The sequence below is a fragment of the Syngnathus scovelli genome, chromosome 8 (genome assembly GCF_024217435.2).
Source record: "Syngnathus scovelli strain Florida chromosome 8, RoL_Ssco_1.2, whole genome shotgun sequence".
Classification (NCBI taxonomy): domain Eukaryota; kingdom Metazoa; phylum Chordata; class Actinopteri; order Syngnathiformes; family Syngnathidae; genus Syngnathus; species Syngnathus scovelli.
In genome coordinates, this window is record NC_090854.1 from 3293703 (window position 1) to 3317644 (window position 23942).

At 45.3% G+C, this 23942-nt stretch overlaps 1 protein-coding gene across 3 annotated transcripts in view; it reads right to left on the reverse strand.

The window, feature by feature from the left end:
* ndufv3 (NADH:ubiquinone oxidoreductase subunit V3) overlaps positions 1-13429 on the reverse strand; it is a 32047-nt gene extending 18618 nt beyond the window's left edge. For 2 of the 3 annotated variants that reach the window (XM_049728441.2, XM_049728442.2), the window contains exons 1-2: positions 12893-13021; positions 7513-7606 (exon numbers count right to left, since the gene is read on the reverse strand). In XM_049728441.2, coding sequence (XP_049584398.1) covers positions 7513-7606; positions 12893-12937 — 139 coding nt within the window. In that variant the 5' untranslated portion in view covers positions 12938-13021. Of the gene's footprint in view, positions 1-7512; positions 7607-12892 lie in introns of all 3 variants that reach the window. The other variant, XM_049728443.2, reaches the window with a different exon arrangement.
* Positions 13430-23942: the final 10513 nt, after the last annotated feature.

Below are 23942 nucleotides of genomic sequence, written 5' to 3' on the forward strand. Positions count from 1 at the left end.
AGAGACTAATAAAAACTGTTCAAATATTTAAATATGAAATATTGAAATCAAATCAAATATTTAAAACTAAAAATTATTTAAAAAATGAATGGTAATAAAAAAATGCTAACAATATCTCTATTTTTAAAAGTGAAAACAATTTGAAATTTTGGAATTGGCATATGAATTCGATGCGCAATTTGTCTTCGCGGGTCACTTAAAATGATGTGGTGGGGCGTATCTGGCCCCCAGGCCTTGACTTTGACACATGTGGTCTACTGGCTGTCTGATCTTAGTCATAAATAAGGCCATTACTCAAAACAATCTTAAAAATCCAGGTTATGTGCATTCTGGGGCCAGAGCAACCGACATTGAAGCTAACCTTAGGGAGCTGGCTTGCAACATAACTAGACACCAGCGTAGGACATATAACATTAGCTATTCACATACAGTGATACACGTCGGCACCAATGATACTAGGATAAGGCAATCAGACATCACAAAATAAAACAAAGCTAAGAGTCGATCTCTTCCCCTCTGTAAGCCAAGTTGTCTGGGGCTTCATGCTCCTGGCAGGGTCACCCATGGCAAAAGGATCCTAGGTGAGGGGCCAGACGAAGCACGGCTCACAAAAAACCCTTATGATGAATACTGTGAATGGAATTCGTTTTCCCCTTGCCCGGATGCAGGTCACCAGGGCCCCCCACTTGAGCAAGGCTTGGAGTTGGGGCTCGAAGGCGAGCACCTGGTGGCCGGGCCTTCGCCCGTACAGCCCCAAAAGGAAAACATGGGTCCCCCTTCCCATGGGCTCACCACCTGTGGGAGGGGCCAAAGGGGTCGGGTGCATTGTGAGCTGGGCGGCGGCCAAAGTCAGGGACCTTGGCGGTCCGATTCCCGACTGCAGAAGCTGGCTCTTGGGACATGGAATGTCACCTCTCTGGCTGGAAAGGAGCCCGAACTGGTGTGCGAGGCAGAAAAGTTCCGACTAGACATAGTCGGACTTGCCTCCACACACAGTTTGGGTTCCGGTACTAGCCCTCTCGCGAGGGGCTGGACTCTCTTCCACTCTGGAGTTGCCCACGGTGAGAGGCGTTGAGCAGGTGTGGGTATACTTATTGCCCCCCAGCTGGTCGTGGCGGCAATCCCGAACCCGCTGGTGGACACCGGCGATAAGGAATGCCGTCAAGCTGAAGGAGTCCTATCGGGCCGTTTTGGCCTGCGGGACTCCGGAGGCAGCTGACAGGTACCGGATGGCCAAGCGGAACGCGGCTTCGGGGGTTGCTGAGGCAAAAACTTGGGCGTGGGAGGAGTTTGGCGAAGCCATGGAGAATGACTTCCGGACGGCTTCGAGGAAATTCTGGTCCACCATCCGGCGTCTCAGGAAGGGGAAGCAGTGCAACGTCAACACTGTTTACAGTGGGGATGGCATGCTGCTGACCTCGACTTGTGATGTCGTGAGTCGGTGGGGAAAATACTTCGAAGACCTCCTCAATTCCACCGACACGCCTTCCATTGTGGAAGCAGGGCCTGGAGACTCTGAGGCGTTTTCTCTCATTTCTGGGGTCGAAGTCACTGAGGTAGTTAAAAAACTCCTCGGTGGCAAGGCCCTGCGGATGGATGAGATCCGCCCGGAGTTCTTAAAGCAGGAGTGGGCAATTAATTTTTACAAGGGGCCACATGAAAAACCTGAGTTGTGTCAGAGGGCCACACCTACGATAACTTAAACCTGCTCAATTTTCTTCCATTGTAAAATGGACTTTGTTTTCCCTCGCCCGGACGCGGGTCACCGGGGCCTCCCTCTGGAGCCAGGCCTGGAGGCGGGGCTCGAAGGCGAGCGTCTGGTGGCCGGGCCTTCGCCCATGGGGCCCGGCCGGGCATAGCCCGAAATGGAAACGTGGGTCCCCCTTCCCAATGGGCTCACCACCTGTGGGGGGGCCGAAGGGGTCGGGTGCAATGTGAGCTGGGCGGCAGCCAAAGGCAGGGACCTTGGCGGTCTGATCCCCGGCTGCAGAAGCTGGCTCTTGGGACATGGAATGTCACCTCTCTGGCTGGAAAGGAGCCCGAGCTGGTGTGCGAGGCAGAAAGATTCCGACTAGATATAGTCGGACTAGCCTCCACGCACAGTTTGGGTTCCGGTACAAGCCCTCTCGAGAGGGGCTGGACTCTCTTCCACTCTGGAGTTGCCCACGGTGAGAGGCGTCGAGCAGGTGTGGGTATACTTATTGCCCCCCGGCTGGGCGCCTGCACATTGGGGTTCACCCCGGTGAACGAGAGGGTAGCCTCCCTCCGCCTTCGGGTGGGGGGACGGGTCCTGACTGTTGTTTGTGTCTATGCACCAAATGGCAGCTCAGAGTACCCACCCTTCTTGGGGTCCCTGGAGGAAGTGCTGGAGAGCGCTCCTTCTGGGGACTCCATCGTTCTACTGGGTGACTTCAATGCTCACGTGGGCAATGACAGTGAGACCTGGAAGGGCGTGATTGGGAGGAACGGCCCCCCTGATCTGAACCCGAGCGGTGTTCTATTGTTGGACTTCTGTGCTCGACACGGATTTTCAATAATGAACACCATGTTCAAACATAAGGGTGTCCATGTGTGCACTTGGCACCAGGACACCCTAGGCCGCAGTTCGATGATCGACTTTGTAGTCGTGTCATCGGATTTGCGGCCGCATGTTTTGGACACTCGGGTGAAGAGAGGGGCGGAGCTGTCAACTGATCACCACCTGGTGGTGGGTTGGCTCCGATGGTGGGGGAAGATGCCGGTCCGACCTGGCAGACCCAAACGCTCTGTGAGGGTCTGCTGGGAACGTCTGGCAGAATCTCCTGTCAGGAAGAGCTTCAACTCCCACCTCCGGCAGAGCTTTTCCCACGTCCCGGGGGAGGCGGGGGACATTGAGTCTGAGTGGACCATGTTCCGCGCCTCCATTGTTAAGGCAGCCGACCGGAGCTGTGGCCGTAAGGTCGTTGGTGCCTGTCGTGGCGGCGATCCCCGAACCCGCTGGTGGACACCGGCGGTAAGGGATGCCGTCAAGCTGAAGAAGGAGTCCTATCGGGCCGTTTTGGCCGGGACTCCGGAGGCAGCTGACAGGTACCGGATGGCCAAGCGGAACGCGGCTTCGGCGGTTGCTGAGGCAAAAACCCGGGCGTGGGAGGAGTTCGGTGAGGCCATGGAGAATGACTTTCGGACGGCTTCGAGGAAATTCTGGTCCACCATCCGGCGTCTCAGGAGGGGGAAGCAGTGCAACGTCAACACTGTTTACAGTGGGGATGGCGTGCTGCTGACCTCGACTCGGGACCTCGTGAGTCGGTGGGGAGAATACTTCGAAGACCTCCTCAATTCCACCTACACGCCTTCCATTGAGGAAGCAGGGCCTGGAGACTCTGAGGCGGATTCTCCAATCTCTGGGGTCGAAGTCACTGAGGTAGTTAAAAAACTCCTCGGTGGCAAGGCCCCGGGGGTGGATGAGATCTGCCCGGAGTTCTTAAAGGCTCTGGATGTTGTAGGGCTGTCATGGCTGACACGCCTCTACAACGTTGCGTGGACATCGGGGACAGTGCCTCTGAATTGGCAGACTGGGGTGGTGGTTCCCCTCTTTAAGAAGGGGGACCGGAGGGTGTGTTCCAATTACAGGGGAATCACACTCCTCAGCCTCCCTGGTAAGGTCTATTCAGGGGTGCTGGAGAGGAGGGTCCGTCGGGAGGTCGAACCTCGGATTCAGGAGGAGCAGTGTGGCTTTCGTCCTGGCCGTGGAACAGTGGACCAGCTCTACACCCTCGGCAGGATCCTCGAGGGTGCATGGGAGTTCGCCCAACCAGTCCACATGTGTTTTGTGGACTTGGAGAAGGCGTTCGACCGCGTCCCTCGGGAGGTTCTGTGGAGGGTGCTTCGGGAGTACGGGGTGCCGAGCCAACTGATAAGGGCGGTTCGGTCCCTGTATCACCGATGCCAGAGTCTGGTCCGCATTTCCGGCAGTAAGTCGGATTCGTTCCCAGTGAGGGTTGGACTCCGCCAAGGCTGCCCTTTGTCACCGATTCTGTTCATAATTTTTATGGACAGAATTTCTAGGCGCAGCCGAGGCGTTGAGGGGGTCCGGTTTGGGGACCTCAGCATCGCGTCTCTGCTTTTTGCAGATGACGTGGTGCTGTTGGCTTCTTCAGGCCGTGATCTCCAGCTCTCGCTGGAACGGTTCGCAGCCGAGTGTGAAGCGGTCGGGATGAGGGTCAGCACCTCCAAATCCGAGTCCATGGTCCTCGATCGGAAAAGGATGGAATGCCCTCTCCGGATCGGGGATGAGATCCTGCCCCAAGTGGAGGAGTTCAAGTATCTTGGAGTCTTGTTCACGAGTGAGGGGAGGATGGAGCGTGAGATCGACAGGCGGATCGGTGCAGCGTCGGCAGTAATCCGGACCCTGTACCGGTCCGTTGTGGTGAAGAGAGAGCTGAGCCAAACGGCAAAGCTCTCAATTTACCGGTCGATTTACGCTCCTACCCTCACCGATGGTCACGAGCTATGGGTTGTGACCGAAAGAACGAGATCTCGGATACAAGCAGCCGAAATGAGTTTTCTCCGCAGGATGTCCGGGCTCTCCCTTAGAGATAGGGTGAGAAGCTCGGTCATCCGGGAGAGACTCGGAGTAGAGTCGCTACTCCTCCACGTTGAGAGGAGCCAGATGAGGTGGCTCGGGCATCTTATCAGGATGCCTCCTGGACGCATCCCTGGGGAGGTGTTCCGGGCATGTCCCACCGGTAGGAGACCCCGGGGACAACCCAGGACGCGCTGGAGAGACTATGTCTCTCAGCTGGCCTGGGAACGCCTTGGGATCCCCCGGGATGAGCTGGATGAAGTGGCTGGGGAGAGGGAAGTCTGCGAGTCCCTCCTAAAGCTGCTGCCCCCGCGACCCGACCCCGGATAAGCGGAAGAAGATGGATGGATGGATGGATGGATGGATGGATGGATGGATGGATGGATGGATGGATGGATGGATGGATGGATGGATGGATGGATGGATGGATGGTACTGGTAATTAGAAGAATACAATTATTCTGTTTATATTTATATTAAGCTATGTGAAATTGTGGTGTATAGGTCAAATAAAAAAAACAATCATTAATCAGTACAATCAGTCAGTACAAGTCTTGTTCACAAGTGAGGGGAGGATGGAGCGCGAGATTGACAGGCGGCTCGGTGCAGCATCTCTGTACCGGTCCGTCGTGGTAAAGAGAGAGCTGAGCCAAAAGGCAAAGCTCTCAATTTACCAGTCGATTTACGCTCCTACCCTCACCTATGGTCACGAGCTATAGGTCGTGACCTAAAGAACGAGATCCCAGATACAAGCGGCCGAAATGAGTTTTCTCCGCAGGATGTCTGGGCTCTCCCTTAGAGATAGGGTGAGAAGCTCGGTCATCCGGGAGAGACTCAGAGTAGAGTCGCTACTCCTCCACGTTGAAAGGAGCCAGATGAGGTGGCTCGGGCATCTCATCAGGATGCCTCCTGGATGCCTCCCTGGGGAGGTGTTCCGGGCATGTCCCACCGGTAGGAGACCCCGGGGACGACCCAGGACGCGCTGGAGGGACTATGTCTCTCAGCTGCCCTGGGAACGCCTTGGGATCCCAAGTGAATTCCATTCACAGTATTCATCATAAGGGTTTTTTGTGAGCCGTGCTTCGTCTGGCCCCTCACCTAGGACCCTTTTGCCATGGGTGACCCTGCCAGGAGCATGAAGCCCCAGACAACTTGGCTCACAGAGGGGAAGTGGCTGGGGAGAGGGAAGTCTGGGAGTCCCTCCTAAAGCTGCTGCCCCCGCGACCCGACCCCGGATAAGCGGAAAAAGATGGATGGATGGATGGATGGATGGACGGACGGACGGACGGATGGATGGCATTTTTGGGGAACTTTATTTGACAAAATCCAACACCAAGAACAGACATGAATGGGCAACAACAGGCTAAACGATACGGTATGCTAACGTTACATAAACACAAACGAGGAACTGAGAACGTGCCTGATGCAACATAAGCAGTTATTCAAATAACTATAAAGTTTATCAAACCATCCGTTTCACTCTAAATCATTAAATCCATTGAAATCTTCGTCCTCTGTGTCACTTCTAAACCACGCCGCTGCTGACTCCGGAAGTACATGCGGCGTTGACGTCAGACTCATCGTCAGTTGCGGTTCCAATTATTCCACAGGCCTATATAACGATATATAAACTACAGTAATCCCTCGTTTATCGCGGATAATTGGTTCCAAAAACCACCCGCAATAAGTGAAATCCGCGAAGTACGGTCACCAACAAGAAGTATTGGGCAGGCTAACAAGGTAGCGGAAAGATGCAAATTCGCGATCGTGCTAATTCACGATCGTGCTAACACGCGAAAACGGACTTCTAAAGGAATGTAAACGAACATTAGGAGCAATACTACATTGTCCTAAAGGCTAGACACATTTCCTCAATTTGAAAGTTTTATTTTGACTTTTAAATGTTTTTTTAATTTGGAAAAAAAATCTGCGATGTAGTGAAGCCGCGATAAACAAAATGCGAAGTAATGAGGGATCACTGTGTATATCAAATAACTATAACATATAAAACAAGTTTATCGAACCATTCGTGTCACTCCAAATCATTAAATCCATGTAATTCTTCGTCCTCTATGTCACTTACAAAAAACACCGCTGCGGACTCAGGAAGTACATGCGGCGCTGACGTCAGTCTCATCGTCACCTGCGGTTCCAATTATTCCACAGGCCTATATAGTAACTAGATATAAACTATAAATCAAATAACTATAACATAATTAAGTTTATCAAACCATCTGTGTCACTCCAAATTATTAAATCCATCGAAATCTTCGTCCTCTGTGTCTCTGTACTCTGTGTTATAAACAATTCTTTTCTCCGGAAGTCAATGAATGGATTCAGACTCATTGTCAGTTGCGGTTCCAATTATTCCACAGACCTCGTGCGACCTCATGCGGTTTAAAGTGGAAATAACATGTGAAGTGATCAACTATACTAGTAAGTAAGTACGATAAGTAAGATAAGCTTAGGCTTCCTTCTACTCCCTTTTGAACAAATATGAAATTACTATAAAGGGAAAATTATAATGCAATATCATTTTTTTCTTTTTTTTTTATGTTCTATTGTACTATGGAGTTATCATTTTCTGTATTTTTTACTTTTTTTCTTGTATTTCTTTTAATGTTCGAAATAAACAAACAAACAAAAAAAAAACTGTGTTAATGATTAAGTAATAATGTGTTAATAACTTCATATATAAGTTGCTCCTGATTATAAGTCGCACCCCCGGCAAAACTATGAAAGAACTGCAACTTATAGTCCGGAATATACGGTACATCATTGGCCTTTTGTGCCACTGTATTGCAAGAAATAAAATATCAAACCAAACCTAGACCTGTAGACCAAATCTTCAAAAATTATGTAAATTGTGTGTTTTTATCTAAAAACGGAAAATACTCAAAACCTCATGCAAACACAAAGCAAACTTGAAAAATAGTTCATTTTCCAACATACCTTTTGCTGTGCTCTTTACAGCCTCTCCAGTCTGAGTGGTGCACAACGCTGACATGCAGGTCCTCAGTGTGCCCCAGCTCTTCAACAAATAACACTACAAAAAAAGCGCAAACATTGGTACAAGTAGGACATATTTTAATCTAGGACAAAGTTTCAAGTTTCAGCTAAATCACAACTATATAGAGGGAGGAAAAAGTATGCGAAGTCTTTCATTTTCTTCAAATTCTGCATTCAGTACCTCACACTAAATATTGACATTTGGGTCTAATTTCGACATTTTCAGTTAATGTGTACTCACTTTTGTTGCCAGCATTTTACACATTCATTGTATGAGCACCTCACATTATATACAGTAAAAGCTACAAAACAAACTGACAAATAACTAAGTTTCAAATCAGCTGCACTGACTACAACATGAAGGCCCTGCAGCGCATAGTGACCACAGCTGGTAGGATTATTGGTGCTTCGCTCCCCTCCCTGAAGGACATTTACACCTTCCATCTCACCCGCAAGGCGACCACGATTGTGTGTGATGTGAGTCACCCCGCTCACTCTTTGTTTGATCGTCTGCCCTCTGGGAAGAGGTACAGGAGCCTGCGCTCCCGCACCACCAGACTCACCAACAGCTTCATACTCCAGGCTGTTAGGATCCTGAACTCTCTCCCCCCTCCTGCGTAACGTCCTGTAGTTTTGCGCTGTTCTGACTGCCTGCTGTATGCACACTTGCTCCATTTTTGCTCCTCTTATTTATTATGTTGTTTGTTTATTTATTATTTATTCATCGCTCTTATTTAGTCATTGTTTGTGCCTTCTTGTTTTTACTTTTTGTGTTGTTTACTTGTATGTATATTGTGTACTATGTCTTGTCACCGTGGGAAAGTGGGATACGTAATTTCAATCTCTTTGTATGTCTTGGCATGTGAAGAAATTGAAAATAAAGCAGACTTTGACTTTGACTTTTGACTTTGAAATCAGATTAGTAAAAACTGGTCAAATATAATAAAAAAAATAAAGATATTATTAAAAGTGAAGATAATTTGCAATTCTAGTAATGACGTGAATTTGATGCACAATTTGTCTTCATGGGCCACATAAAATGATGTGACGGGCCGTATCTGGCACCCGGGCCTTGAGTTTGACACCTGTGCTCTACAGTGACTACTTAACATTGTCTTAAAGTAGACTACCGTACTTTCCGGACTATAAGCCGCGACTTATTTCCAAAATTTTGAACCCTGCGGAGGTGCGGCTTATATAAGATTTTTTTCGTGATTTTTGTGATGACTTGATCACTTTTATACACTCGTAAAAAGGCTGTGGACCACTGTTGTGCGGTATCTTGAAGAAAAAAAAAACAACAAAAATACTATTTTGAAACACTACTATGGCTGCTGCTTATTCTGGCTGTGTTGCTTGTGACTATTATGAGCTTTAGTAGGAATGCACGCTAGGTGACCTGCGTCAAAGGGCTCTTAACCCTTTCTCTTACTCTGCCATGTGACTCAGAGATTACACAAAGCAGTGGCGCTGTTTGGACCATCTGCATTGTATTAAAACCCAATCAATCAGCATTTCAATTAAATTCTTCTGACATTTTGCTCACCAAAAAGAAGTTGTAATGAATGTGAACTTTTAATGCATTTCTTTCAGAAGGTTACTTTGAACCCTGAGGCTTAAATGGCGGCGCAGCGTATTTATGGATTTTTATGGCTTTCTGTGTACTGTCTTTCTTTGTAAAAAACTCATGTACACGTGCGGCTTATAGTCCGGTGCGGCTTATGTAAGAAAAAAACTAAACTATCCCCGAATTTTAGCTGGTGCGGTTTATAGTCCGGTGCGGCTTATAGTCCGGAAATTAGGGTACTTAACATTGTCTCAAAGTGTCATTTCTTCAGTGTTGTCCCATGACAAGATATAATTAAATCATTGCAGAAATGAGAAGGGTGTACTCACTTTTGTGAGATATTGTAATTTGCTCATGAGTCTGATCATCTAAATTAGTAATTGAGGGACACTTTCCTGCATGTTTTAGATATTTCCTTCCTCAAACACACCTGGTTCAAATCATCAGGTCATCAGCAAGAGCTTCAGAAACTTGATAACAATCCTGGATCATTTGAATTGGCTTGTTAAAGGAGAGAGACGGCCAGAGTTGCACGCTGTATGAGCCATTTTTTCCTTTTGCATTATTTTTTTGCATTGTTGTAATTTAGCTCCATGTCACTAGACTCTTATGCATCGTCATGCATTGTACTGGGATGCATATAAAAACCCGGCAGGGGTTGACAGGAAGCCAACAGTTTTCGGGTGTGTCAATGCCTTGAAACTACCATTGTTTATGGCGAGAAATATACAGTATGTGGTTATTTTCTATTTCATTAATATTAACATGGTTAATAATGTTGCAGTGTGTCATGAATTTATTTTAACTGTCAATCTCGCCCATCAAAGTTTGGTGGGCAGGTCCTAACACCTGATTGATTGACCTGCTCATTAACTCAAGGAAAATCAATTTCAGAATTATGGATTGATGTAGAAAGAGTAGCATATTCAGATACACCGGCTGTGGTGCCATACGTTGGTTTGAAGACATAAAACAACTCAAAACCAGCTTTGGGGTTTGAACCAATGATGCTAAGGAATAAAGAAACAGCTAATTTCCGCTGCTCTTCCACTCAGCCATCAGACACTCATTATATACTAATATTGTATTGTGTAAAATATGTCCTTGAAAAACATCATGGGTTCAAATCGCTCGGCACCTTATATTTATATTTTTACCATGTGTATAATTTCTTGCAGCCAGTCAAAAGTTAGGGTTAGGGGTTAGATGGTTTCTTTCACGTGTATATTGAAGAATTGAACAGTTGTGCAGTTGAACAATTTTGACATAGCTTGTGACAAATCACCAGAAAAAATATATATATTATGAGACTTTTCCCAAACCGCCATATTGGGAATGGGGAACCAGTTAATCTGGAAGCCAGATGAACAGTAACACCGCCTGCGTGGGTTTTCCTCGGGAACTCCGGTTTCCTCCCAGATCCTCAAAACATGATAGGTAGGCCGCCAATTGAGCACTCCAAATTGCAATGTTTGAGTGGGAATGTGGATGGTTATTTGTCTCTGTGTGCCCTGCGATTGGTTGGCAACCAGTTCAGGGTGTTCCCCACCTACTCTCCGATGACAGATGAGGTAGGCTCCAGCACGCCCGCGACCCCCATGGGGACAAGCAGTACAGATGATGGCTGGATGGGTTTCTATTTATGACAACTGCAACATATGACAAGGATTAGCCTCTACAATGATTTCCAAGCGAGAACTTGTGATCTCTTCCTTCCGTGACGTAGTCAGGCTGATGTATCAAATCAAGCAGACTCTGCCCAAAAAGCAGACATCAGTAAGCCCTTCTTTTCCAAAATACCGTTGAATCTCTTTGGATATTTTTCAGGGGCGAATTCTACCACTGGCATCATCTTTATTACATGTTCTATCACAAAAGAGCCAATGTTGGGCTCGCTACCCTCCCTTTAAACGTTTTGAGTGAGTCAATGGTAGATTGCTTGATTAAAAATAAACACAATAGCGACGTATTTTTTCCAAACATTAACAATTTAACTAATTGGGTCCAGTAAATAAATAATCCCAGACTGTACACCATGAATAAAATTATCTAGAACTGTTTTTAGAAGTTTTCTCCGTGACATCCGAATAGATGTGGTACCTACACCGGAATGAATTGAAGAAACAGAATCGGAACCGGAATCGTCCAATGATAGCCAACCCTATTGAAGACTGTAATCTCTACAGTGCCAGGGGTGGGCAAACCTTTTGACTGGCGGGCCGAATTTGGTTCTAAATTTTGATCGGGGGGGCCGAACCAGGAGCAGATGGATGGAGTGTTTGTGTGAAGTAATAGCAATGACATGTAAAGGTCATTGCATAAAAGGTTTGTGCTTTTAGTAGGTAGTAAAGCATAGATATTCAAAAAAAGCTTTTTGAAAACAAATGCATTTATTAACAGCATTAAAAAAATATTTCACCCAAAAACTACTATCATTGATTCTCATTAAATACAACACTGTTATTATGAATAATAGTTTCCATCACTTCAGCGCCTGCAGGTCAAATTTATGAAATATGTTTATCTAATGAAGCGAAATCACATCAAACAGCAAACATTCTGACCAAATACATCATCTTGAAGAATCGGTGAAAGAATACCTCTAAATAAAGTAATAAAGAAATCAATAGTATTGTTGGTCTCCCTATTTTGCTAGTGCATCATGGTCTGGAGTAAAATTTGTTGTGGTAATTCTTAGGATAGAGCCGAGGTGTCGGTCCGTTAACCTAGAGCTGTGACGGGCTTTGTTGACGTTCATGTGGCTGAACGTCTGCTCACACACGTAGGTCGAGCCAAATTGTCCTCTCTTTTTTTTTTTTTTTTAAACACTCGTCCACCTTTCTTTTCCTCGGGCCACTCATTTTAGTGGAAGGATTCCAAGGGAAGGTTTGTGGGTGGCATTAACGTAAAATTGTATCTGAAAGCTCAGAGCGCGAATTACGAGAATGCTGACGTCACAGCCCACACTCGAAATTCGGCACCAATGGAAATAGAGCGCTTCTCCATCTATTGGGGAAACATAGTAATTGCAGGGAAAATTACCCAAAAAAAAGTTCAATAATACAATTTATTCAAGTTTGGCGGGCCGGATTAAACGGCCCGGTGGGCCGGATGTGGCCCGCGGGCCGTAGTTTGCCCATGTCTACACTGTAGACTCTACCCGAGGCCCGGGGGGCCAGATGAGGCCCACCACATCATTTTATGTAGACTGCGAAGACAAATTGTGCAACGACTTCATGTGTTAATACTAAAATTATAATTATAAATTGTTTCACTTTTACAAAAAATTCTGGGAATTATTAGTACCATTCATCTTTTTAAAATGCTTAAAAAAGAAAAAAGTTTTTACTGTTTTTAATTTTACTGTATAAGAACAGGCGTTGACAGTCATGGTCCTCCTAAGGAAACTATGACTACGATGTGGCCCGCGACAAAAATGAGTTCGACATTGTAACGCAGCAGCAACAACCAATCAGAGCGCCGAAACAACACCCTACCTTTTTAAAAATGACAAAACCTTTTGATCCAGCTGTACTTCTTGGGGTGGAAAATTAAAATAAAGCGTGCGAGTGTGACATGCGACAGAAAGAGGACAACTCTGATGTACGGTTATCTGTGGTCGTTTTAATTCATATTAGTAGTGCAAATCTTATTGGACTTGACCAAGAATGTAAGCCTTGATCAACCGAATATGATTAGTGGGGAATATCAACTGACAAATTAAGTTATTACACGATGACGTGAATTGGCAATTACCTTTGATGTCCATCGTTGCCTTAGAAGCAATATAGCGATCGACATTTTCCTCGTCTTTTTTGACCTTCTTGTCGCGTGCGTGTCTCGTTGTCGTAATATCCTGCTCCTCCTCCACCTCTTTTGAAGGCCCTGTCCAAATTCTCAAACTACATATACATGCTCAATAGAAGTGCACACCGTATTTCGGAGCACAGGCTACAAGCCTACGAAATTAGCAGAATTGAGACAGAGCGTGCCACGTCATTGACCTGCAAGGTTGCTGTTTCGCCAGTTTTGTTGCTTAAAATAATTTTAAAAACTACAGTAAAGTAGTAGTAAATTACAATCCGGGCTCCGGTGTAGGTACCATGGCCGTGTCCAAATTCAATGACTGCGTCCTCCATGGCCAGTTCGAAGGCTGGACGAGTGCGCGTGTCAAGCAATGTCAAATGCGTTGCAGTAGTGGAAAGTGGACCAATGTGGGCGTCACAAAAGCTGCTACGAAGCTGCCGACACAAATATCTTTTTTAAACAACGGAGTGGGGATACTTATGTGTTACCCATGCAAGGAAACTGGCCTGTTTAAGGCCGCTTTCGTGTGTCACGTGACGTGCTGCCGAGTCACAGAGGAAGTGACGTATTTTAGTCTAAAAACCGGTCGAAAACAGGCGGAGCGATGCGAGTCGCCGATGGTGCAGGCCAGAAGTGTCCAAACTGTTTGCAGATTTGGTTCACTGAAAATGGACATTCCTTGAACCATTACCATTGTAATTGAACTTTTAAAGGCCCAGTGACACCGGTATATGTATAAATCGGTTTTAGTTAGCTTATGGGCTTATAAATATAAATTGACGATCGAAACAACGAAAAGGAAGCTGTTACTCTGAAAAATAGAATTTAAATTTGCCGCGCAGACGAGTTTGACTGCACCGAGCCGCCAGCCGGAAGTGACGTCTCATGACGTCTCAAGTTGTACGCGTTTAGCTTCAGTGAATGTAAACAAAAAGAGAAGAGGGGCCAGCGCGGAGACCATCGGGCCAGGTTTGCGGCCAACCCAGCTCGCCTAGCCGTGCCTTCCATTCTCCTGGCGTACGTTCATTCGCGGGACGACAAGATGGGTTGCGTTCGCCTGATAGGATCCACGAACCGGACAGTGCGTGCCTGCTGTGTGCTCGTGTTCACAGTGGCCTGGTTGACTGTCATCTTTCCGGACTCTGCTGTGCATCGGGAGCGGCTAGCGTGCTATCACTCTTATTGTTCATCTTCTTGTTTTAATTTTCCTGTGTTGTTTACTTGTATGTGCGTTGTGAACTCTGTCTTGTCACCCTGGGATAGTGAGAAACGTAATTTCGATCTCTTTGTGTGTCTTGACATGCGGAGGAATTGACAATAAAGGATACTTTGAGACTTTGACTTTGAAAAGTATGTCGAAGCGTGACGGGAGGGGCACAATTCAGAAAACGTGCTCAGCTCGTTGAAAAAAATGCGATTTAAGCAATAAAATTAAAAATGCGCCTAAAACCTAAACCAAATGCTGCAGATGTTCATTTCTCCATGCGCAGTGGTCAACTCGGCACTCTAAAGCCCCCTGAGAACTTTTTACTATGCCAACCTAACCACAGTGACGGGAGAGGCACAATTCAGAAAACGTGCTCAGCTCGTCGAGAAAATGCGATTTAAGCAATAAAATTAAAAATGCTTATAAAACCTAAACCAAACGTTGCAGGTGGTCATGTCTTCATGTGCCGAGATCAACTCGGCACACTAAAGCCCCCAAGAGCACTTTTTACTATGCCAACCTAACCAGAGTGACGGGAGGGGCACAATTCAGAAAATGTGCTCAGCTCAGCCCAAGTGAACTGCTGGATTCATCATATTCTGCGTCAAAAGAGGTTTCTGAATCGGATAAAATGATGCTAATATTGCCGCTAGAAACGGAGCTGTCGCTATCATCTGCCATGTTGTTTGGGTTTGTTGACATCCGGATGTACAACTTGTGACGTCACAGTAATGGCGCCGCCAGTGTGGCTTCTTGCGGGACCCGATCGATAAACTGGCATTTCATTTTAGCTTTATTCTTAGTAATCGGTGTCCATTTTTAATTTCCAATGCGGCAAATGTGTTCACTTTATACATTCTATCAAATTCCGTTCTAATTGAAAAAAAAAAGGGGATGTCTCTAGGCCTTTAAATATGTAACTATATCCTTTGCTGTCTGCAGATAGGTTGATATTGCAAATGAGAATCTATTGTCAATTGCACTACCAGAAAAGTTAAAGATTAAAATAATAATTAAATATTAAATTAAAATTAAATACGTACAAATGAACAATTTTATTAAAGGTGAATTCAGTTTTTATTAGATGTATTAAGTTTTGTTTTATTATTGTCAGATTTTTAATCCAAATTAAATCATTCTCCATTTTATTTTTTAATTCAACTTCATACGCAACAAATTACATCATAATCACAAAATAATAATAAATAGTTTTTTGTTGTTTTCGATCACTGTGAGTGGGCGGCGCGGACGCATAGTAGTGCGTCGAGTTAGTACGAAGGAGACAGCTCTCACCAGTAGTGCGTGTTTTTGTTTTTTTTGCCTTTCCCTGTTCAGCGTCACATGGATGGATGGATGGATGGATAGATGGATGGATGGATGAATAGATAGATAGATAGATAGATAGATAGATAGATAGATAGATAGATAGATAGATAGATAGATAGATAGATAGATAGATAGATAGATAGATAGATCTTTATTGTCATTATCACATGTACAATGAAATTAAAAGTGCCACCCGATCAGTGCATCTGTTAAAGTAAAAATTAAAAAAACACTTGCAGCGTCTGATTTTAGCGTCGCTTTAGTCCTTGGTGTGTGGACATTTGAATGAGGAAGTGTCTGTGTCACTGATTATCTTGCAAACGGACACCTGAGTGCGTGTGAACTGGGAAGGGACGGACGGGGGAGACGCGCTCGCTCATGTTCACGTTCCCGTTCAGAAGAGTTTCGGCCATGTGGCTCGCTCTGGGGCGCGCAGGTCCCAGCGACAGTGCCAGCGGGCCACTTATTATTGATTTTATGACACAATGCTTCGAGCCGATCTAAATTTAGACGCAGGCCAGATTTGGCACTGTATGTGTAATATATATAATATAATGATCACACTAGACACTGGCGTGTTGCTTCGAGCTCTCATTACTTCCAAACCTCGTGCCCACATTACAAACAATGCATTATGGGAATAGTAGTCCTAACTACTACTACACCTCCCCCTTACAGATAACCAGGGGTAGGCAAATTTTTTGACTTGCGGGCCGAATTGGGTTCTAAATTTTGACCGGAGGGCCGAACCAGGAGCAGATGGATGTAGTGTTTGTGTGAAGTAATATAAACATGTAAAGGTCATTGTAAAAAAGGTTTTGGCCTTCGGTTAAGGAATGGGGTCGAAATACAAAAAGTCCTGCCTAGCTACAAAAACAGTTATGCTCAAACCTCATTGAATAAAGTACATAAGCAGACAAGTATGTATATTCACATATTAAATCAATAAAAGAAACATTTTAAGCATATAATTATACCTACACACCAAATCAATAAAGAAGACACAACTAGACATTTTTGATAGGTGGTAATGACAAAGGTTTTTATAACTTTATGATCTGATATGTATTTCTGAGCACTTTGAAATAACAAATGTTTTTGATATATTGTCTGAATAGCTTAATGACCCTCAAGGAACTGTGTAATGCATGCCTGATGATTTTCTAAATAACGGACACTGCCAAAGTCATCTAAAAATGTTCAGTACTTGGTTATATCTTATGTTTTGACTAATGCTTAGACGCCAGTTTTCAATTACTACTGAACGTTCTGGACAGAGGGAAATATTTTGCCTAACAAAGAAAAGATATGGTTGGAAGCATGACTAAACTAAGAATATGATGACGTAAGCAAGTACATGGAGTATCAAAAGAACAAACAAACAAAAACATGGTAAGTGGTGAGTACAAACTTTGCATGGTCAGGGAACATTAATAAATTGATGATGTCAAAGCCAAAAGCTCACATAATCCCGTACCAAATGACAAAATTGAAAGAATGATGAATGGGCGGTGTGCGACAGTGGGCGAAGTGGATGTATGTGCAAGAATGGTTTACAGCAGAGGTGCTCAAACGTTTTGAGCTTACGAGCTACTTTTAAAATGACCAAGTCACAAAGATCTACCAACTACAATAAATAAATAAATAAATAAATAAATAATATAATATAGTGCGTGTATTTTTGAAATGCACTTAGAAAATGACATTGTGAGAAAAAAGTCCAACTCCCATTCCGTATGAAAGTGATACGTTTTTGGCTTCTTACTTGGTCCAGCAACCCCACTCATTTTTGATGGTCATAAACTTTCTTTTGTTTAAAAGAAAAAAGCGAGTGCGTGCGTTGATTAACTTATAAACTTTGGCGGTTTGTGTGTGCGCGGCCGTTAAACATGCTTCGGTGAGGGGTTGGAGTCACTGTCTATTGCACATGTGCGGTTCACTGTGATCGCCTCCCGACAGGCCTACCTGTATGTCAATCAAGCGATGGGCTAGATTCTAGCATACAGTAATTTATTTTCTTTTTTTTAAACGTCATGCGATCAACCAGTAGTAGCTTGGCGATCGACTGGTCGATCGCGATTGACGTATTGAGCACCCCTGGTTTACAGGAAGGACACATGGAGATAAAACCGGTAGAGGTGCCAGAGGAAGAGCAGCAGGAGGAAAACAACCAAGAACCCGGCCAAAGGTGATCGCCAAGGTCAAAAGACGGGATGGAAAACAACAGCCCCCACACACACCGAATCACCCATAATCAGCACCCACCCCCACGGAACCAGCTCTCACCGAACCAGCACCCACTCCCATGGAATCAAACCTCTCCTGTGAACTTGCCACACCCCCTGACTCATCACCCATCAAACTTGGCCCACACTGGCATGTGCAAATGAATATATTCACCACGTGGTGAATAAGTAGAGACGAAAAACATTCATTTTATCAGGTGCCACGCATGTTGTAAAGTCTGACAGCAGAGGGAATGAAGGACCTGCGGAACCGTTCCTTCCTACACCGAGGGTGCAAAAGTCTCCCGCTAAAGGAGCTGCTCAGGGACCGCACAATCTCATGGAGGGGGTGAGAGGTGTTGTCCATGGCTTGGCAAAGAGTCGTCTGATCAAGCGCGCCGGCTCAAAGCGGCCTATATCAGAAAACCGTAAGGTGCCCTCAGAGCCATCTGGTAGCGCATTGAAGACTGCTACGGCACCCCCGAAGCAATCGAAGGGGCGCTGTTCGCCAGGCTGGAAAACCTCCCGAAGATCACCAACAAAGAGCCAGCCAAGCTACTTAGCCGACTTCGCCGACCTCCTACAAGAATCGTATGCAGCAAAGCAGGATGGATTTCTTCCAGGATTGGCTACCTAGACACTGCTAGGGGAGTAGCCCCCATCACTCAATAAGCTTCCGTACAATCTACAAGAGAAGTGGATGTCCTACGACTCTCAGATAAAACAACAACACACACAAATGAAGAATGCTCCAAGCCTTGATGTCTATTCATATGCAAATGAGTTAGGGGTCATAAAATTTTATGACCTTTTTATGACTTGTTATGGTATCATAAATCACCCCCTTTTGGATTGGGGCGGGTTGAAAATTATGATGGCATCAACAACGCATCCCGACCTGTATCGTTTTGTCGATTATTATTTTTTATTATTTCGATCTAAAATGCAGAATGAGAATGACTTTCCCGTATTCGAAATCTATCGGATTGTTCTGGTCTGTTCGCAGGTAAACCGAAATGGTTTCAATATGGCTTCTGCACACATCTAAATAGTAAACAGAATTAAAAGTTTTGTTTACAACGTCGCCGTAACTACCCTCAATAGGTAGGGTCCTAAGCATTGGAGCGTAGGCGTCACCAACTGTCTGATGATGTATGACGTCAGTGTAGATGAACATGAAATATGATCCGGCTCGTCTGTCGGCAGGATGTTGTGCGTTTACGCCTTCCGGCTTGAGTGAGAGCCAATGTTCAGGGTTCATTCCAACAATGTACGCTAGGGGGCTCTTGAACATAATTCTCAACCCTTCTTCGCCCGAAAACAAAAACCTCTGTTTATGTTGATCAAATTGGACATCAATCTTTTTGTTACTCGCTTTAGTTAATAGAGTTTGAATGTCCAAAGCTAATGACTCATGATCTTTATAGAGCCCGCCTCGCGTTTTAAGCATGGTCCGCACTTATGATTCATCTTGGAACACGTCCCCTCTATGAACCAGAATCTTAGGCTGTTTCAGATAGAAATTCCGTTTTTTCTCAGGAACGTTAGGGATTGAGTTGATGTATGAAATCTCACATAAACCGACCTCCCACGAACCTTTTAAATCGATATGTTGCGCTAGTTTGGTTTTAAATTCTGTGAGGCTGTTCTCGCTAAAAAGATGCATACTAGCATTTGACGCTAATGTTACGTAGAATTCTCTCTGGCCTTCACCTATCTTGTAATTTTCACAGAATGGCCGTTTTATCGTCAAATGTTTTTAATACTCTTTGCGGGTACCCAACTGTCGAATTTGGCTGGCCACCCAACCCAGTAGACGAGGGACTCGTGTTTGCCTGACACGGTGCGTGATTTAATAATTTTCTGTATGCGAAAATTTTTTTATTTTTACTTTTTGTAATTCCGCTTCGTAAAAGCTGTCTTCTATAGGCATACCATCGAAGTCCGATATTTTATAGACAGGAGGAACGCGATGGAGACGTTTTGTTGTTCTGAATATTTCATCTGTATAACTCTGTAAATAACCTTTCTCAAAAGCCCCTCTCAGCTTTGAAAGCCGTACAGTTTCACCTGGAGCGAATCAGAACTTGTCCCCGCGTTGAAAAGGGTTGTTTGTATACAGGTTGGTAAAAACAATATCTTTATTATCCTCGTTTACGGCATTTGGTGTCATTTTATACTACTGTGAAAACTGTCATTATAACTGACAATAAAATCCTGAATTACATCAATGTAGCGTTGCGTGTTCTTAGCTGTGAAATACCTCCACATGCGCGTCTTCAACGTTTTGTTGAATCGTTCAACGGTTTGCGCTTTTGTATTGGAAGATGTTGCAAAATGTGTAATATTGTACTTTCTCATTAATTTCTGGAAATGTTTGTTAAAAAACTCCGCCCCTTTATCTGTTTGGCGAACCGCTAACTGATAGGATATCTTCAAATGCTTTGGTGACCTGCGTACCTATTTTAGCTTTCAAAACGCGTACATATGCACGTTTCGAGAAAATGTCGATTACGGTTAGTAAATATTTATATCCATCATTGTAGCGTGCTAGTGATTGCATATCGCATAAATCTGCTTGGAATTGTCTCATAGGACCTCGAACAAAAACTTTATTTCTAGGAAAAGTTATTCTGGCTGGTTTGTGTAAAGTGTAAGCATCTTGATCGGATAAAAAAGCTTTCACTTTTTTAATGTTAGTGTTTTCACAGCTAACACCCGCTGTTCTGTGTAGGCGTGTCTCTCCACCAAAACTAACTGGATTCTTAGCACAATAATAGAGTCTTTGAAGACATCTCTCGCCACCCATTGTTAGGTAAGTTCTGCTGGATATCAGAGTGTGACGCTGTTAATGAAACAAACAGGTATGACGTCTTGTGATTCTTAATTGAATAAACACAGAGAAACAATCGCTTTTCTGGTCACAATAGTTTATTACAGAAAAAACTCAACTAGTTCTTAAAAACATTACTAATAAGCAGAAACAGGTATAAAACATGGTAAAAATAAAAACATGGTAAAAATAAAACCATGGTAAAAAAAAAACATGGTAAAAAAAAAAAAATTTCTACAACTCCTAAGGTTTATCATAACGCATGACTGAAGATAACATAGATGGTGTTACTTTGGACCCTATTAGAGTTTTAAACTTCTTTAGCTGCTCCCCGGTTATATCTAGAAACACTGTTAGGATAGTCACCAGTTGGGCCCACATTTTTTTCACAATATTTCCCATTGTGTTTTTCCAAACGTTCTAAATAATAGCGCTACTTCGTTGTTACTCAACACAGTGTCACGAGCTTCTTGTTTTATCATACGGAGCCGCGTAAAGTTCTTGCACTCGTGAGCTAGGTCGTGTAGAATGGCAGAAACAGTATTGCGAATGTTTATAAGAGATGCTGAGGTTTTAAAATAGAAAAGCATTGTCGACAACGTATGGAGGAAGTCAGCATTGCACAACTCAGCCGTCACTGCTTCATAATTCGCGTAGAAATAAAAGCTTCAATCCTCAACATACAAGCACGTATGATGCATCTGGCTAAGATCGTCAAGAGCACATCCGTCACATGTTAATTTAGCATGCTTCAATTAAGGCATCGTACAAAAGATTAGCCACCATCAATTTCAGGCGTGTGTTATCTTCAATCACCAGCCATTTAAGAGGCTCTACCGTCATATTATATTCTGCGTCCTGTTGTGTGTTGATTCTCACAGGTGTCGACATCACCGTAGGAACGATGCCAAACTCAAGGTCCAGCGGGGGGTAGTTGTCAACGATCGTGTCGTCAGCCTCCTCAAAACCACCGGGCACCTCTGTCTCTGTCTCTCTGAGCATGACTCTTATGTCAGCAGCAGACAAGCAGGGCAAATCCATGCCATTTTCAGGATAGCGTGCGCATGCGTCGTCAAACAGCTCGATGGCTCGTGACGAGGACCACGGTTCATGCTGTTGCTGTTGCTGCTGGTGCTGCTGCTGTTGCTGCTCCATCGTGCTTGTTAGGTTGTACCCCGAGGTTTCAGGGGTTTCAAACACATCAAAGGTTGATGACAAAGCTCCGTAGAGAGAATCGGGTTGCAGATCGCCGAAGCAGATCGGTGACATGCGTTCGCTCGGGTCGGGAGTAGGCAATGGAAGAATCTCAAACCTTTCCACCCCTGTCGCTGGCGTTGGTCCCGGTTGTTCAGCCGCCGTGCTTGGCCGTGGTGCCGCTATGAAGGCCGTGTCCGCATCATCTGTTTCTGCATCAGAGTTGTCAGGGCTGGACCAGAATGTGATGCCATAGGTACAAAACTTGGTAAAAGTCGTCTGGCTAGGGTTTTTTGAGCCATCTTCTTTCTCTGTTGTGTGTGTGTGTGAAAGAGGCGTCTGCAAGTCCGCTCTTATACATTTTAGATAGTTATGCTAATGACTACAACTCCACCTTTCTGTGACTGCAGGTGAGAAAACGAGAGGGGCTAGGAGGAGCACAATCTAGTGTGCTGAGGAGGGGGTAGTTTAAAGTTAATTTTTTTAGTAAGGGTTAATCTAAAGTCAGTTTACGTTTCACTCCGACGACGTTTGTCCAGACACGGCTTGATAGAAAAAGTCCCGTAATACTCTCACCAAATGCTTGCATCCTTTCATACCAGGCAGTCAATGGTATATTCAGTATTGTCTGGAAAACTCCACATTCGCTATTAAACACTTCTAGCTTTAGATACATTAGATCGATTAGCTCCCCATCTTCTGTCCCATCAACAGTTTGAGGAGAAACTTTAAGCCGGAAAAAACATCTTCCGCTGGCTGTAATTCTTGAAATCCAAGTTACATTCAGCTCACCTTCTAACCCGTATTCATTGAGAAATTCAGTCAAAACCTCGGGCAGGAGTTGATTTAAAACACCCCAGTCATTTGAGTTCAACGTACCATACGCACCGGCCTGCTCATAGTTGCTGTTGTTTGATCCAGAGCTCTCTTGATTTCTCATAAAGAAAGACAACTCACCAGTCTCGTAAAAAAAATGTAAATCCCCATAGAGTCTCCGGTGTTAGATGCCAGCTCCGCTCAAGTTTTTCTGTAGGCCTCTGTTGCATACGCTTTAGATACATCTGTTTCTTCGTAGGGGCATCTAACAAGCCATCAGGACCTTTACGGCAAAGATGGATACTGACCGGCGTTTCTGCTATCATGATTTGAGCTTCAGGTTTGTAGTTTAACACCACAGCTTTAGCTTAGCTCCATCCATCCATCCATCTTCTTCCGCTTATCCGGGGTCGGGTCGCGGGGGCAGCAGCTTTAGGAGGGACTCCCAGACTTCCCTCTCCCCAGCCACTTCATCCAGCTCATCCCGGGGGATCCCAAGGCGTTCCCAGGCCAGCTGAGAGACATAGTCTCTCCAGCGCGTCCTGGGTCGTCCCCGGGGTCTCCTACCGGTGGGACATGCCCGGAACACCTCCCCAGGGAGGCGTCCAGGAGGCATCCTGATAAGATGCCCGAGCCACCTCATCTGGCTCCTCTCAACGTGGAGGAGTAGCGACTCTACTCCGAGTCTCTCCCGGATGACCGAGCTTCTCACCCTATCTCTAAGGGAGAGCCCCGACATCCTGCGGAGAAAACTCATTTCAGCCGCTTGTATCCGAGATCTCGTTCTTTCGGTCACGACCCATAGCTCGTGACCATAGGTGAGGGTAGGAGCGTAAATCGACCGGTAAATTGAGAGCTTTGCCTTTTGGCTCAGCTCTCTCTTCACCACAATGGACCGGTACAGGGTCCGCATTACTGCCGACGCTGCACCGATCCGCCTGTCAATCTTACGCTCCATCACTCGTGAACAAGACTCCAAGATACTTGAACTCCTCCACTTGGGGCAGGATCTCATCCCCGATCCGGAGAGGGCATTCCACCCTTTTCCGATCGAGGACCATGGACTCGGATTTGGAGGTGCTGACCCTCATCCCGACCGCTTCACACTCGGCTGCGAACCGTTCCAGTGAGAGCTGGAGATCACGGCCTGAAGAAGCCAACAGCACCACGTCATCGCGAGACACGATGCTGAGGTCCCCAAACCGGACCCCCTCAATGCCTCGGCTGTGCCTAGAAATTCTGTCCATAAAAATTATGAACAGAATCGGTGACAAAGGGCAGCCTTGGCGGAGTCCAACCCTCACTGGGAACAAATCCGACTTACTGCCGGAAATGCGGACCAGACTCTGGCATCGGTGATACAGGGACCGAACCGCCCTTATCAGTTGGCTCAGCACC